At 39.0% G+C, this 17,458-nt stretch overlaps 1 protein-coding gene across 1 annotated transcript in view; it reads right to left on the bottom strand.

Annotated features, from left to right (window-relative positions):
* The window catches only part of ANO2 (anoctamin 2), a 199,100-nt gene that overhangs the window by 111,162 nt on the left and 70,480 nt on the right, over positions 1-17,458 (bottom strand). The window contains exons 11-13 of the mRNA XM_075088002.1: positions 12,709-12,843; positions 10,050-10,210; positions 6,248-6,330 (exon numbers count right to left, since the gene is read on the bottom strand). Coding sequence (XP_074944103.1) covers positions 6,248-6,330; positions 10,050-10,210; positions 12,709-12,843 — 379 coding nt within the window. The remainder of the gene's footprint in view (positions 1-6,247; positions 6,331-10,049; positions 10,211-12,708; positions 12,844-17,458) is intronic.

Raw genomic sequence — 17,458 nt, forward strand, 5'->3', positions numbered from 1 at the left:
ACCGAGAGGGTGGTCAAACACTGGAACAGGCTTCCTAGAGAGGTGGTTGATGTCCCATGCCTGTCAGTGTTTAAGAGGCATTTGGACAATGCCCTTAACAACATGCTTTAACTTTTAGTCAGCCCTGATTTTGTCAGGGCATTGGACTAGATGATTGTCATACGTCCCTTCCAACTGAAATAGTCGATTCTATCTGTAAACATATTTAATGTCACCAAGCCTGCTTGCTATTTAATTCTGTCTGACCCAATCTACCTTCCTTATTACTTTATCTGAACTCAGTGATAATCCACAGGGTATATTCCCTTAAGAGTTACATAAATTTCTTTTAAAGTCATCAAATAGAAAAAGGAGGATCGAGACTTTGGGAATTAGAGTAAGCAAAAAAAATTTGCAAACATTTTGCAGACCACAGGATTTTAACTTAAAATCGCAACTGACCAGACATGTTTTTAATGAAGACTGTCACCTTAGTTCCTGCCTGTCATATGGAAACAGTATAACAGCATGACTATTTGAACAATAAAAACACCTCCACTCATTGGCATTTCAGTTAGTGGGGACTTTCTGTCCATTTAGCCTTCTGAGTTCTGCTCCAAATTCTAAGATTTAATCTTTTATAATTGCATTTCTATTTCAGTTTACACAGACTATTGGTAAAATGAGGTAAAATCTTTTCCACCCAGCAAACACAAAGCAGGAACATCCTGGGTCCTAGAAATACAATTTCTGAAAATTCATGGGAGGCCAATAGTTTCTACTCCCCATATCATTAGAGTCCCTCAGTATTTCTTCACCAGCTCCTTCACAAGTAGAAGAGGGTATGGATTCTCCTACCTCTACCCCTGCTTTACTGATGGCTATATCCCTTGTTACACAAACTGAAAAAAACCCAAATGCACAACCTGTTTGATTGGGTTACACAAACACAAATCTGTGGCATGACACATTGAGTTTTTATTCATGGTATTTCCAAGGCTTTGTTTTCATGGTTCTGGTCCACGTTTGTTTCTTTTCTTTCTCTCTCCCACTTAGTTATCAGTTACACTATTGCTTTTCAACACAATTATCCATTTTACAGTCTAGTACCCAATGCTATCTGTTATTTTTGTGGATTTCAGATGTACAAATGAAAATCCTCTAAGTCTCTACAGCTGCCATCTGCAAATGTGCATGCAAGCCTTAGGGAGTCTGCTTTCTCAGACTGCTGTTGCCAAGATATTTACAAATAAATGGACTAAATTAATCTCTCGTGTGACTCTTTTGAAGGAAAAGATTTGGCACAGTGTGTTTAAAGAAAGTAATTTTACTGAAAATTTTATAGTCAAGAGTCCAGAAAAATTACACTGAGGGCATTTATTTCAATATAATTCTCACAATGTACTTCTCAGCTCTTCAACTTTTATGGTTGTTTCCCTCCCTGTTTTGGTTCTGTAACTTCCCTTTTTAAAGAAATTGATAATAATAAATAACTCCATCTAGTCTTAAAACTGTTAAACCTTTTGAACTTCTTCCTTGTGCCTTTCCTTCTTGCTATGCTAAATGATCCTGTGCATTCCGCTGCCAGTTCTTTCTTGCCTAACCTGATCAGACACTATTTTCCATTTTCCAACACTTGTAAAGACTTCACCACCACTGAAATATGGTGCCAGTATCTGTCTTACAGACTAGTTTATCCTTATCCTTAAGAATCTAATGAATAAAATGTGAACAAAACTTAGAATCATAGAATCATAGAACCATGTAGGTTGGAAAAGACCTTTAAGATCATCGAGTCCAACTGTTTACACTGCCAAGTCCACCACTAAACCATGTCCCTAAGCACCATGACTATACATCTTTTAAATACCTCCAGGGATGGTGACTGAACCACTGTTGGAACCAGCCTGTTCCAATGCTTCACAACCCTTTCAGTAAATAAACTTTACCTAATAGCCAATCTAAACCCCACCTGTGCAACTTAAGGCCATTTCTTCTTGTCCTATCTCTTGTTACTTGGGAGACCAACACCCATCTCACTACGACCTCCTTTCAGGTACTTGTAGAGAGCGATAAGGTCTCCCCTTGGCCTTCTTTTCTGCAGGCTAAACAACTCCAGTTCCCTCAGCTGCTCCTCGTAAGACTTTTCTCTAGACCCTTCACCAGCTCTGTTGCTCTTCTTTGGACGCGCTCCAGCACCGCAATGTCCCTCTTGCAGTGAGGGGCCCAGAACTGAACACAGTATTCCAGGTGCAGCCTCACCAGTGCCAAGTACGGGGGCACAATCACTTCACTACTCCTGCTGACCACACTAATTCTGATACAAGCCAGGATGCTGTTGGCCTTCTTGGCCACCTGGGCATACCGCTGGCTCACGTTCAGCTGGCTGTCAACCAACACCCCCAGGTCCTTTTCCACGAGGCAGCTTTCCAGCCACTCTTTCCTAAGCCTGTAGCGTTGCATGGGGTTGTTGTGACCCAGGTACAGGACCTGGCACTTGGCCTTGTTGAACCTCATGCAGCTGGCCTCAGCCCATCAATCCAGCCTGACCAGATCCCTCTGTAGAACCTTCCTACCCTCAAGCAGATCGATAATCCCACTCAACTTGGTGTCATCTGCAAACCTATAGAAGGTGCACTCTCATCCAGATCATTGATAAAGACATTAAACAGAACTAACCCCAATAAAGAGCCCTGCGGAACACCACTTGTGACTGGTCATCAAGTAGATTTAACTCCATTTACCACAACTCTTTGGGCATGGCATCCAGACTGTTTTTTACCCAGCAAAGAGTATGCTTGTCCAAGCCATGAGCAGCCAGTTTCTCCAGGAGAATGTCTGGGAAACACTGTCAAAGGCTTTACTGCAGTCTACCTAGACAACATCCACAGCCCTTCCCTTATCCACTAAGCAGGATGCCTAGTCATAGAAGGAGATCGGGTGAGTCAAGCAGCCTTTCATAAACCCATGCTGGCTGCCTGGCTGTGCTGTATATGCCACGTGATGGCATTCAAGATGATCTACTCCGTAACCTCCCCCAGCACCAAGGTGAGGCTGACAGTCCTGTAGTTCTCCAGATCCTCCTTCCAGCCTTTCTTGTAGATAGACGTCACATTGGCAAGCCTCTAGGCATCTGGGACCTCCCCAGTTAACCAGGACTGCTGTAAAAGTATTGAAGGTGGCTTAGTGAGCACTCCTGGCAGCTCCTTCAGTACCTTTGGGTGGATCCCATCTGGCCCCATAGACTTGTGTGTGTCTAGGTGGTATACCAGGCCACTAACCATTTCCCCTTGGATTGTGGGGCTTCATTCTGCTCCCCATCCCTGTCTTCTGGTTTAGGGGGCTGGGTACCCAGAGAACAACTGGTCTTACTATTAAAGACTGAGGCAAAGAAGGTATTAAGTACCTCAGCCTTTTCCTCATTCTTTGTCACCATGTTTCCCTCTGCATCCAATAAAGATTGAAAGTCTCCTTAGCCCTTCTTTTGTTGCTAATGCATTTATAGAAACATTTTTAATTGTCTTTTATGGCAGCAGCCAGATTAAGTTCTAGTTGGGCTTTGGCCCTTCTAATTTTCTCCCTGCATAACCTGACAACATCTTTGCAGTCCTCCTGAGTTGCCTGCCCCTTCTTCCGAAGGTCATAAACCCTCCTTTTTTTCCTGAGTTCCAGCCAAAGCTCTCTGTTCAGCCAAGCCAGTCTTCTTCCCTGCCAGCTCATCTTTCAGCACATAGGGACAGCCAGCTCCTGCATCTTTAAGATTTCCTTCTTCAAGAATGTCCAGCACTCCTGGACTCCTTTGACCTTCAGGACTGCCTCCCAAGGGACTCTGTGAACCAGTCTCCTAAACATGCCAAAGTCTTCCCTCAGAAGTCCAAGGTAGCAGTTCTGCTGACTCCCCTCCTTACTGCTCCAGGAATCAAAACCTATCATTTCATGATCATTATGCTGAAGATGGCCTCCAACCATCACTTCACCTGATCTAACTTTCACATTTTTGCTGAAGTACCAAAAGCTGACAGAAGATGATACAGTGCATGGCTTTTTGCTTAAGATGTCAGGTCAAGAGACATGTCCATTTTGAGCATTATTCTTCAAGAAAGAGCTGAATCAACTAGAAAATGTCCAGAAGGGAACAAGAATAAACAGGCATCTAGAAAATGATTCAAGAACAAAGAATGAAAGAGCAGAGGCTAGTTTCTTTGAAAGAAAGAACAAGAAAAAAAACCTTTACTAAGGAGATTTAAGTTAGACACTAGGAAAAGCTTATTAGCAGTAGAGATAGATAAGTATTAGAATAAATTGCCTAGGGAGGAAGTGAACTCTCCACTGCTGGATTTATTTAAGAACAAATTAGACAAACATCTTTTCATAATCATTTAAGTAGAGTTGATCCTACCATGCACAAGGGATGGCCCCTCAAGGTCCATTCCAGCCTTATTTTTATGATTCTACGTTCTTAATTCTTCAGCTTGTGCTGAGATGTGTCTGGCACTCCTTCACTTGTCATAAACAAAGGATTTGCTGATCCCACAGTTCCTGTCCACAAACTGTTACCACTTCAGAGCTCTTCATCACAGGAGCTCAAAAATCTACAGATTCCTTCAGAGCAGTTTGCAAATATTGAGCTAAACCTTAGGATTTTGTACTGCAAATGATGAACTTGATATTCATTAAAATCTGGTGGGTTCATCAAGTATGCTGCAGAGCCAAGAGTTTGCACTCCAGCCTCTCAGCTTGTACTGTAATTAGTACAAAATTGCTGTTCTCCCGGGTAGCAGTTTGACATTCCACATAGCACAAGCAGTAATTTCTAATGTCCTGATGCACTTGGTCTGCACCATAGCTTACAAAATGCGAGTACTGGGTTATACTGTGAGCATCATCCATTTTATAACTGGGTAGAGAGTAGCGAAAAAGCTGAGAAACCAGAGGCAAAATAAGGGAGATTGTAGTCAAGTCATCAGTGAAGGAATACTTAGGCGATCTTCCTTATGCTAAAGACATTGTTAGAGGCTGCATTTTGGGATAGTGATGGAAGAGCAATACTGGAGTCTGCTGTCTGTTCTCAGGGTTATTTTTTCATTTTATCTAATGATTCTTATCTGAGGAATAGACAGAAGTGGAATAACATTATCACCATGCTACTTCATTAAGTTCATGATGTCAGCTTACTTTTCTTCTGGGTTATTTGCACTCTACATCCTGTTTGAGCTGAGATCATGTAGCAGGGCTGGAGGTTTGTATGTGGTCTGTTGTTTAAGGAACTGTGCTGAAACATGAAGAAATGGATTTGAATCCTCCCATCAAACCAAGGTAGGCCTACAACTTACCTTCTAGGAACCTGACCACATTTTATTAAGTCAATGAAAAGAGCAAGGCACACTGAATTCTTCCATACAGGTACTCATGTCACCATTAACGATAAAAAAAAAATCTAACTGCTGTAATTCTGAATTACTGAATATGACCCTGTTCAAGGGCCATGCCAGCATATATTGCTAGGGTATATGTAATAGAAGCACCAAAGGCTACCTGTTCTTAGTTTGATGTTTAGACCTAGTAACTGCTCTCTCTTTAGTCAGAGTTAGAAATTAATCCTCTGGTGAGAGTCAGTAATTTAAACAGACCGTAGGCCATGACATGTGAAACAATGCCTAAGAACAGAACTAAAAATCAAATTTAGGGACACTGTCAACACTAATAAACAAGTATGTCTCACCTTTTGGTCAACTCAGGTACAGTTAAAAGCCCCATGGGCTGACTGCAAAGCACTTAAAAATTGTTCTCAAGAAACCAACCCCAATTGTGGTTTGCAACAGCTCTGTGGGTGAGAGCTCAGGATGTTGCACTTATGGCATCATAAATACAGCACAGACCTGGATACAAATATTATTTTTGCTACCCTGACATGTTACAATCATCATCACAGAGAATTTTTGCTACACATAATGAAGTAGCATCTATATGAGGAAGTACTTATTCTGTATCATTCTATTATTACACTCTGTACAACAGTGTATGGGCGTTCTCAACAAAGAATGATCTGCTATTACCTTATAATCCCTTTCAACATTAATTATTAAAATTAGAGCACTGACCAGTAAGATATAGGTGATGATTTAATGAGACATTGGTACTCAAAACTGTATTGGTTATATTCATTTAGAAAAAGAGAGCTATGAGCAACACTGGGCTGGAGAACAATGCATATCTTCAAATACAGAATAATTTATGCAGTAAATTAGCACAGAGAGAGGAAACTTACTTCTTCTTCCTCCAGTCCAGTTAGATCCCAAAAGTAACTCAACCTCATCTGCAAACGCTTCCATTGTTCAAGGAACATAGTAGCTAAAAAAAAAAAATAAAATTATAAATCCAATGCACTATTTGAATCCTATTATGCTAGGCCCTTTATAAATAAGCACTAAGAAACAGCCCCAGACCTAATTTTAAAGAAAGAACACAAGAAAAGCATGGAAACAATAATTACTGGCTTTTTACAAATAAAATACGGGAAGACACAACATGGATTGTCCAAAGGCACTGGCAAGTTCTTGTCAGAGACTGGAACTGAACCCACATCTTCTGATATCTACCCCAAGAACATAATCTCTCTTGATTTACCATGAGTCATTCTATAATTCCTGAGTACAAAGAACATAATGAAACAAAATATAGGTCTAAATATTAATCTGTAACTTTCTAACTGGCCAAGCAGATTTTGCTGTTTCAGTGTTTCTAATCACTCAGAAACATGTGACGACTGTAGGTGTAGCCTGCTAGTGAAATAAATCATTGATACTTATATGTAAACTAAGACAGACACTCAGTAATGTGTAGAAAATAATGTTCTTTAAAATATAATACAGTGGTACAGTTGAAAGTTTTTGTCCTGCGTAGACATGGTGGTTTTGTCCTAAAGGACTGCCTAGCAGTTCAGTCTCCTGCTTTTCCTTTTTCATTAATTTGAAGGAACAGATGCATTGTTGTCTCATGTTTACAGTCTCCTGACCTTCCTCTCATAATTACTGTTTCCTCTAGATAGCCCTTTGCCTAGCTGCTCATGATTTATGGACTTACGGATTTATTAGAAATAGCACTTCTTACTCTTGACTTGTGGACACTTATGTTCAGATGACTGTATCAATACAAAACCAGTATATAACAACTAAAAAAACCCGCTATACATATAAAAAACTGTGGGCACTGCTTTCCATTTTCTTGTGCTTCATTTAACCTGTTCAGTTGGTGAAAAGGGGACTGTAAAAACATTGTTAGACCACAGCAGTATTTACATCTCTTTGAACATCTTGTAGATAGCTCCACAAGACACACAACTGTGGAGAATTAGATCTCTTCCTTTGACTGCATCTACACTTGGTGTGAGCTGTAAGATAACACTGGGAAAAGTTAGACTACTATTAAAATAACCTGACTCTTACAAGACAGAATCTGTTTCAACAGTTAGTTGCAAATATTTTCTGCACAGGTATCCTCCTATAATGTAAGAAATAAGTATCATTTAAACACTGGGCAGGCAGTACACTGAAAGTAGATCCAGACATAAAGCAATTAAATTGCTATCTCTGCTCCTTCCTTCAGAGAGGAAATACAAAAGCTATATTTAGCATGTTTTGAAAACTCAAGAGGTTTTAGATATCCTAAATACAAAAACATTAGGTTTTTTTATAGGGTGCTATTACTCATTCAATTTTTTCCTATTATTCAAAAAGTCAGTGCCGCATTTAGCTCTGTAAGAACTTATTTGGCTAGATGCAGCAGCTACTCTGAAATCAGCAAGTTTGCACTGTCTTATACTAGCAGCAGAACAGTGTCATTACATTTAACTGTCCTTCTAATAAGCACATCTGACAGCTGAAATTCAGCATCCCAGAACACCAGTGACATCAAGCACAATTAGCCAGGCATTACTCTGTATTTTGTCAATATGGTCATTTGCAAACAGTATTGCTAGAATCACAAAGATACTTTATGAGGCATCAAGATCGGCTAGTAAAAACACGATTCCTTTCAAGATATTAACCACAGTAATTCATCTGCCTTTTACTGGATGGGAGAAGGCAAGCAGGATGAGAGACTTGTGCCCAAAACCATAACGAAATTAGGTCAGTTCAAATTACCGTACTTTGCTCTTTTAAGTATACAATTTTAAGTTATAAAACATGCCATCACTATACTATATCCTACAAAAAAACATTCAGGCAACATCTACTCAAGGTAGTGTGAGGCAAGCTGATTAGGTATGTGAAGGATATGTGTCATTGAGCAGAATGAGCTCTAGATATAACCAGTATGGTCTCCTAGTAGTAAGGCAGCAAAATTGGTGTAATCTAAGACTTAATAGGGAAGCTGGGCAGAGTTAGTAAAGGGTACTTTATTTTACTTTGCTGTTCTTTTTATATGATGGATGTAATTTCTTGCCCTGATAAGCTCAGTTATCGTGGTCCCAAGAACTGACTTTTCAATTCTGTGGGTAATATTTTTTGGAGAGGGGCTAAAGCTCAGAAATAATTTTGTTATTCTTACATGCCTTTTTTAAAAAGCAATGCATAGGGAACTTTTTGTTCCTTTACAGATTCTACTAATTTATCTTAGTGCAGGGATATATGAACATTCTGCTTTGCACATTGCATTGCTGATACTAAAATATATTTCTGTTGGATGAGGCTGCATGGAAATGATTATTTGCATGGATGTAAGTTTACAGTACAGATTCTCTGTTAGGGAAATACTGTTTGCCTATGAAAGAGAAAATGAACTGTCATTCATACACATGCTGTCCAAACAGCTACCCTGAAACTTGACAAGGCAGTGTATTGCATGCTTCATGGCAGCAGGTAAACTGTGACACCTCATCTGCCAGTCTACTCTGTAATTGGCAGCAATCTGAAGTAGGAAAATAACTCATTGTGAGAGCGTATATATTCATAATCTTTTGCCATTTCTCTCAGTCGTAGTGCTTACATATTCTCTAACTTCTGCTGAAGGGTTTCCAGGAACTGGTAAACAAAAGTTTCTTACTTCCATGATTTGTTCTGTCTGCAAGTTCCTTAAAAAACCTATGCTATCCATACCCAACACCAAGCTACCAATAGTCATTTCTAAAACAAGCTGTAAAATTTTAATATGGTTGCAAAGTATGACACACTGCTGAGGGGTGGCCATAGTACAATAATATATTTCCCAATTTCGTATTAAAAATGAAAATTTAATTTTGTGAACAGTGAATAGGGAAATAAAAAATCATTTTGCAGTAGCAATAACACCTTTAACTTTCACAATAAGCAAGATCTAAAGTGAGTGAGGCATAACACCAGCAGTAATACACTCAAGCATAGTGCACATGCTTGTCAGGGCAGAGGTGAGGCCAGAAACAATAAGAACAATAATACAATGCATTCATTAGGGTTTATGAAGTATTTTGATATCCTCAGTGAGACAGGGTATATTTGCTATTAAAGAAAACCAAGCTTGTTTAAATGGAATACTTTAGGACACATTGTAATTAAAACAATAACAGCCCCATTGTTCCTGGAATCCCATAAAGTTTTGATAAAATTATGTGACTAAGTTGTCCCACATGGAAGTGCACTCTGTGCTTAAATTAAACCCTTTCAGATGCCTGCACTATACCAATCCCCAAATACATTCCTGCCCCAAAAGCAGAAGGTGTTAAAGGGACTGGCCATGTCAACAGAAAATGAGGAAAAACGTGGCAAATCTTAGAAGTCCCATTAAACAAGGCAGTAGAGGGAGAAAGGACAAATTTTTCTTCCTTGAACTAACCAGCTCCTCTCCATTTACTCCAAGCTTGCTGCTGACAGAAGAAAGCCCTCTAATATTGCTTTCTCCAGTCTCAGCACAGACAGCCCCTCACTGGCCCTCTGAGGCTTATCAGCTTCGTAAAGCCGTATGCATCACATTCAGTCTAATAGCACTTTGTTATATGTAAGGCTACTACATTGTACTGCTGTGCATCGCAGCTTTCATTTCTGTCAGTAGTCTAAAGACTAAAAGACACTATTAATGTGAAAAGCAATACTCACCCCAGAGAGCCATAAAGATGGAGAATAAGACTGTGGCAGGGTTGTCAAATAAGTGGCTAGCTCGAGCAGTAGCACATGCAGAGCTGAGGTTCCAGTAATCGCAGAACTTGTCGCACAGGGGGCACATGGTGAAGGCATTGCGTTGATCACACATTTCTTTACTATGAAGGACAAGTGCACAAGTTCTTAGGGTATTACTACTCATAAAAGGGGATTGTACAATAGTGATACTAAGCAGCACATCATAGCTATTACAAGGTATTTGCAACATATGTGGCTTGAAGCTGCAGAGAACAGAAGCTGTGTGTCTTTTCAAGGCACATCACCATGCACTCAAATATTAAAACACTTATAGGCACCTTACCGACAGAAAAACAATGCAACACAGCAACCAATTGAACCTCTACACTGTATTAGTGAACTAGGGAAGACTGCATCACTAAAGACTGAGGTTAGCCACACTAAAAGAAAACAGCTGAAACAGTCAAAGTGGAATTTGCCGTCTCTACTCACAGTTACATGGTTTGATACAGATCAGATTTAAATTAACAAAAAATAATTCTGAAGTGCCTGTAAAGAAAATTCTGTGCCCTTGACAAAACACACATTTTTAACATGGTGGCACAAAAATCCATGTCAAGTACCATGCTACTTTCTGTATTAGGACTGTATGCAGTAAGTCTGCATAAAAGCTATAACCAGCACCCAGGCATGTTGGTTGGTCTGTGTCACAAACAGAATAAATCTGCCATACCATTTGCAAGATACACTAGGTTTTTAGCAAGGATGTTCTCTTTCACAACATTTACTTTGAGATTCACCTCTACCCTGCATTTTATTTGTGAGGTATTTATAAAAGCAATGGTTGTTTTCCCAGGATAGGGCTTTAAACACCTATTCTCATCTGTACCACCATCTGCTATAAGCTTTTGGCTAAGTTCTTCAAGTCTGAGCAGTCATTTTAGGGACCCATACTAATATGTTTTAAGGGTGTTCCGATATTGTCTGCACAGTGGTTTCAGGAAATCAGATACCTTTACATTTCAGGGTTCTCAAGTCTGAATGCTGAATATGGGCATGGTATTCTTGGTCTCCATAGCTCCTTGTTTTTCTAGTACAGAGTGCTAACCTAATTTTCAAAAATAAAAAATAAAATAGGAAAAAATCCCCTTTCCCCCCAGCAGTAAATCTTATAAAAACTAAAAATCCTCCACTTTTGCCTCATATATTCAGATGTTAAGTTGTATCTCCTTTACCTCAATTTACAGCATTTGTTCTGTTGTCCTCTAGAAAATGTGAGATAAGAGACTTTCTTAGAGATTTAAAAATATTTTTTTGAAAGTTGTTATTTTAATTCTTAGTCTTATTCATTATGCATTTACTCAGTTTCTAAAAAACTTTTAAAAGTCATTATCACTCTTCTTAACCAGCCAAACCCTACCTGACACTGCTGAGTGTGCTTTCAGTTTTCTTCATAAGGTTTGTGTGTGAAAGACCTTCATACCTCCACAGTCTTACTTAGGTGAACTGAGTAGTGCAAAGCTCAAGTGTCCTTGCCAGGATTGTGAGCTAAGGAAAGACTTGCAATATTGCTTCACTGATAGCTGGCATATTGTGATTATGGTTGTTCCTATACTGGCCATCATTAAACAGCATTTTTTCTATGACTTCAAATGAAGAAAGAACTATTCAAACTGTAGTATCAATATGTTTAATATTATACCATTTGAAAGGCATACAGCTGTTTCCAGCTATCATATCGTTAAAGTAATGCTCTCTTCTACTTCAAAAGGCAGTAGAGGGTGCTGCAGATACATCTTAGCCATAAATCTCACTTAGATTTAAATGTTAGCACAAGCTTTCTCACAGAGAAGCACAGCCCATCAAGATTCATTCAGATCAAGCTAAGAAAACAAACCCTGACTCAGAAGTGGTGTTATTCATCGTTTACCTATCAGTAATAATATCCTACTGCAGCGATCTGCTTGAAAAGTTGCCAATTCACTTGAGAGAATGCAGAAACTGCCGTAAGGAGTGTGACCAGCAGTATTAGTAACCCAGTATCCTGTCTCCACCAGAAGTCAGTCACAGATAACACAGAGGAAGTGTTCTTTTTTCACTGAGAAATAAACATTAACATCACTCTGACAATTTCACAGTTTTTGTTTAGTATAACGCCCTCAGGATACACAGCACAAAACTAAAAATGTTTTTGTAAATTTCAAGAGGAGAATACTGTGTATACTAAATATGCTAAATCTGCTAACTATTGTTCATCTTACTTGGGCCAAGAGCCTGATTTTACTACGAACAACAAAGTAATCAAAGAGTACTGAACAGTGTACTCCCATTAACTTCAGCGAGTTCTGCACGATGTCATTCTGGGTGAGCACAGAGATATGTGCATTCGTAAAAAGCAAACGGATGCCATAAAATAGAACTTAAAATAATGCAGTAGACTCACTGAACATTTCTGTTTCAGGAGCTGCAATACTGAACAGCCAAATAAATGTGTGTCATTCAAATGTCTTGTCAACTCAGTGCATGTTTATTTCTAACGCTCACAGGGTTGTTAATGGTAACATCACTAAGGTTTATGAATAAAAAGCAAAGTCTTGCGATTTCCAAGCAACAAATTGTCGATCACAGACAAGCTTACCTAGGAATGTCACTCTCAATGGTTATACATCCATAAAGAAATACAATAATCCCGACTACTGAAGATGGAATGAGGAATTCTGTATATAAACCCAGCCATGCAAAATAAAGTCCTATCTTTTCTCCAAAATACTTTCTGAAAAAGAAGAGGGGAAAAAAAAAAAAGCACGTGTCAAGGATATAATTTTCCAATGTGTTTTACAGCTTCTTAATAATTCCTGAAAGCTAAAATACTAATTGTCAAAAACATGGATGAAAACCCTGAGTATCTTGAAGTCAGTACAACCAAATGAAGGGGGTGATTTGAGCAGTTCGGGGTTCACCATTCTGAGAAGTTAAAGACATTCCTGTATCATCATAATACATACTTAATATCAGCTCAGGGAAGACTGTGGCTTTTGTGTCTCTTAAGTGAAGTCAGTGAAATATCCCTCACTTCCATCAAGAGTAGCAGAATTTCAACCAAATATTTAGCAGAAAACATTGGAAAGGATTCAGCTCCTCAGAAGAGTATCTAGATATGCCATCATTCTTTGCCTTTATAGTCCTCCGGGATTCAACGGGTGACAGTCATGGAAAATATACCTATGGGGACACACTGACAACATCCTCTGGTATCTTAAAAGTCTAGTAGTCTTGAATTGCTGTTAAAGAAGGAAGGCTTACTTGCATGCTTAGCACTGGCTTTTCAGAGGGAATAAATATTTTTGACAAATTAACAGCCTCTGGACAGCTGGTTTGAAAAAACTGTTTTTGCTCTGAGGAACTATTCACTGTAGATGTTGATAAATATGTGCTAGTACTCAGCCAAACATCATGATGAATCACACTGCAAGAAGTAAACTAAACATAGATGAAACTCACTGATCATTCCAAAGTACTGTTAGGAGTGATTACAAATATTGCAAAACACCAAGAGCTTCAAAGAACTCAAGAACCCGTCATCACCAAAATTAGACTCAATTTAGATAAAAAGCAACATGGTTAGAAACATTTCACAAGCCAGAGAATAAGATGGAGGAATGCTGGACAGAAAGCAGCTATACGGAGAGTGCTCAGGGCAGGACACTGCATTTGAGTCAATGACACATACATTCACACTGCAGCGGCAGAAAGAAAAAAAAGAATTTCAAGATAACATGTATAATAAAAGAAAGACAAGAGTTGCTCCTCATAAAGGCTAAGCACAGTCCCACTCTGAGATTGATTCTGAACACACTCATACTAGGAAAGTTTTACCCAAGCTTAGCACCCCAGTTTTAAATCTAATGAAAATGGTTAAATGAGATTTTTGGAGGCCCAGGATTTCTTTTAACAGATCTAATTCTATTCTGACAGAATTTAATGACAAAACTCTGTGTCTGCAGAGTTGAGTTCAAGTCCTTTTAGCAGCATAAGCAAAACTGAAATTTTCTACTCCAGAAGCTAGGTCTCAGGGCCAGGCTGCTCCTGCCACAGGAGATACAGGGGCAGGAGTACAACCAAGGCAGAGAGCCATGGGACAATGAGACAAGCCTCCAAAGTTGTTTCCAACTCAGATGAAAGGAGTAAGGGTAGCAATAGTGGGGTTTTATTGTTGTTATTATTATTATTACTACAGCTCCTGTTGTTCTTCTCACACCGTCACAGTTGCAGCTAAATTCACATTCCTAGGCTCTCACATAAGAAAGCAGGCCATGCAGTTGTGCGTGATTCAGTGTTGCCTTACATGAGTGCCTATATTTGCTTATGTCTAACAAACCACGTTTATCCTTTAGGAAGGGCACGTGCAATCATAAAACAGAAAACAGAACAGAAGCACTTTAAGGTGATACAGAGACAACATTATCTTCAGTATAAGCGGATGCCATAACTTGGACAACCAGCACAAAAGCAAGGGAAATTTCAGGAATCTTCTGGGAGAGGAGCACAGCCCCTACACCTGACATTTGCAAGCCTACCGTAAGCAACAGGCTGTGTGAATTATCAAACAACAAAAGTGGAATAATGATAAAATGACTCGACTGTCAATAACTTAATTAGCTGTGTAATTCTCTTTTGTTTCAGAAAGACAACTTGCACAAGTCAGAATGGGAACACTATTTGGAGTAACCAGTCTTTAAATAACATATATCAGTTTAGTCACTACATTCACACCACAGCATAGCTTTTAAGCACCTTGGGACAACGGGTTATCACATTTACACAGAATATAAGGAAATATGATATTATATAGTTTATAACATGATAAACATTAATATTTATGTTGAAATATAATCTCAATATTGTAGGACTACCCTGTAACCTGGCACATGCCAGGTAATTTTGGAGGTAATCTTTAGGAGGTAGTTTTTCTTTATTTCCACATTTGTTGTTTTTTTAATTTTTTATTTTAATGTGAAGCAAGGGAGGAAATAAGTGATTAAAATATAGAAATAATCAGATGGCCTATAGCTTTTCTTCAAGCCTCCTGTATGAGTCCACATACAGCAGCAATGGCCTTGGAGCAGCATAGGACAGAGGAAGACTCAATTTGCTCTCAAGTTTCCTCCTGATTGCGAAGTGACACACCTTGCATTTGACTGAACACATCCTGACAACATGGAACAAGGAGGAGGAGAGGGCGATTATTCTGATTATGTCTTCTTACTCCTTCCTTATTTGTAGAGTTGGGCAACATTCAGAGCTAGTACTGGGCTCCAAATAGGTCAGAGCAAACATGAAAAATAGTCCACAGTCTGAACTGTTCTAAACTGTCTATTGTTTTGACAAAGGGCCACAAATTAGCACAGAAAGTTTTCCAATCCCAGAAGCATTAGAGTAAAGAGCAGCTGACCAGGGTGAGTGAAGTTGAAGTTTATTCCTGTAGAATTTTTAAGCTTTCCAGTGATAAATGCAATCTGTAACCTATAAAGCAAAGGGTTGCTATTTGCATCCATGCCAAGAGAAAGTGAGAAGAGCTCAACAATGTCCTGGCAGTATGGAAAGAGCAGTTGCCAAGAAGAAAACTGCACAATGTTCTGTGGCTTAACTGTTTTGAAAAAGAAAAATAATTAAGACTGCTGTGCCCAAGCTCAGTCCACCAGCATGCCAGAAAGTGAAATAATCTAAGGAGAAAAAATGACAGTGCTTGGAAGCATGATGATAAATTTAAATCTGAGTCTATCAAGCTAGAAAAACACAGAACATGGACATGTTTCTTCTTTTTTGACATGTACAAAGAACTGTTCTCCCATTGCTCTGAATAGGAGTCAAGCCTTTGCAAACACCTGTGACCACCTGTGACAACATCTACTGTGGCCACAGCTGGATTCAGTGGTTTTTGGCTCAGGCCTTAAGAATACCATGAGGTAGGTTTCTTTCTAGCATCCCTCTAAAATCTCTTATGAAAGGCACACCAGCATAGTTTTACAAGGTTTGAAAGCATTCTGCCCCTACTCAAGTCAATAGTTTCATATTAGTAGATTGCAATGCTATTTCACTTTAAAAGCAGGATGATAAGTTTTCCTAAATGTGGACATATCATCCCCTCTATATTTTCACACTAATAAGAAAAAAAATAGAATGATTGTAGTGAATGAAGAGAAAAAAAATGTGTTCTTCAAGGGTAGAGTAAGATGTACGTCAGGAAAAGGAACTTTTACAAGTATTTGTATACTTACACCAAGAACTTGGCATCTTCTTTCATTTACATTGGGATAAAACCAGTCTTTGTTATACTCAAGGAATTACTCATGATTTATGCTGGAATGGAAGGAGGAGAACTGAGATGAGATTTTTGCCCTACCTCAGTAGCTAACTCACATCCAGTTCACATATATCCAAACAAAGCTAAGGACTAATCCTTCCCAAAGTATGCTCATGGATGGTCCACTGCAGAGTGCCACAAAAAAGTATGTCCTGTGCATTGCATGACTTTTATTTCCACATTAGCTATATTCTAATGTAGAGAAATGTCCCTTTGTATAAACATGTGCGATGAGTACAGCAGTTCTCATCCAAAGCAAGGGGGATATGGGTTTGGTAATGAATGTGTACAGCTCCTATCAGAAAGAGCAGCCAAATATTTTCTTCTGTGTGTTGTTACAGTGTAAGGTCAAATTTTGTGCTTGTCACTTTGGAATACTTTTTGAACGCTGGTAAAATGGCCACCTACCAAGCAACAAGTTCTCTTGAGCAAGAATCATATCTTTAAGGAGAGATTTCGTCAAATCATCCATAACTCCTTCAGAAGCCAAAAAAAAGTTGCACTTCAAGCAAATGATCCAAAACAGCATTAAAAAACTACAAGAACCGGTTGTAGAAAGTGTATTGCCTCTCATGGCAGAGTTAGAATAAGTATACAGGGGGATGCAGTGAAAATGTGTACTCATTTCCCTCTGCTTCACCCATATAACACTTGAACTAGACATCTGCAATGTACTTCTGTCTGTCTGGTTACCAAGCCAACATAAAAAAAAACCCACCCCAACAACAACCTGACAATTAAACTCTATGCTTGCATGTTGGTCACAGTGCTTCCATGCCAGTGTAACTTATAAATAGACTAAGATTTGGGGAAGGAGGGAGAAAGAGAGAACCAAAAAAACCATTAGTTTTTGACTCTGTGAAAACAAGCGTGGGATACCTGGAATGTGAATAAAGCATGTGGTGCATGACACATGCTGGAAAGAACTCTGGAGTCATTCAGGAACAAAGTTAAAAAAGCAAGGAAAAGATACTGTGGACACTGAGTCACCTAACTGGGAAATCTGTTGAAAACTCTTCAGTTT

The sequence above is a fragment of the Phalacrocorax aristotelis genome, chromosome 1 (assembly GCF_949628215.1).
Source record: "Phalacrocorax aristotelis chromosome 1, bGulAri2.1, whole genome shotgun sequence".
Lineage (NCBI taxonomy): Eukaryota > Metazoa > Chordata > Aves > Suliformes > Phalacrocoracidae > Phalacrocorax > Phalacrocorax aristotelis.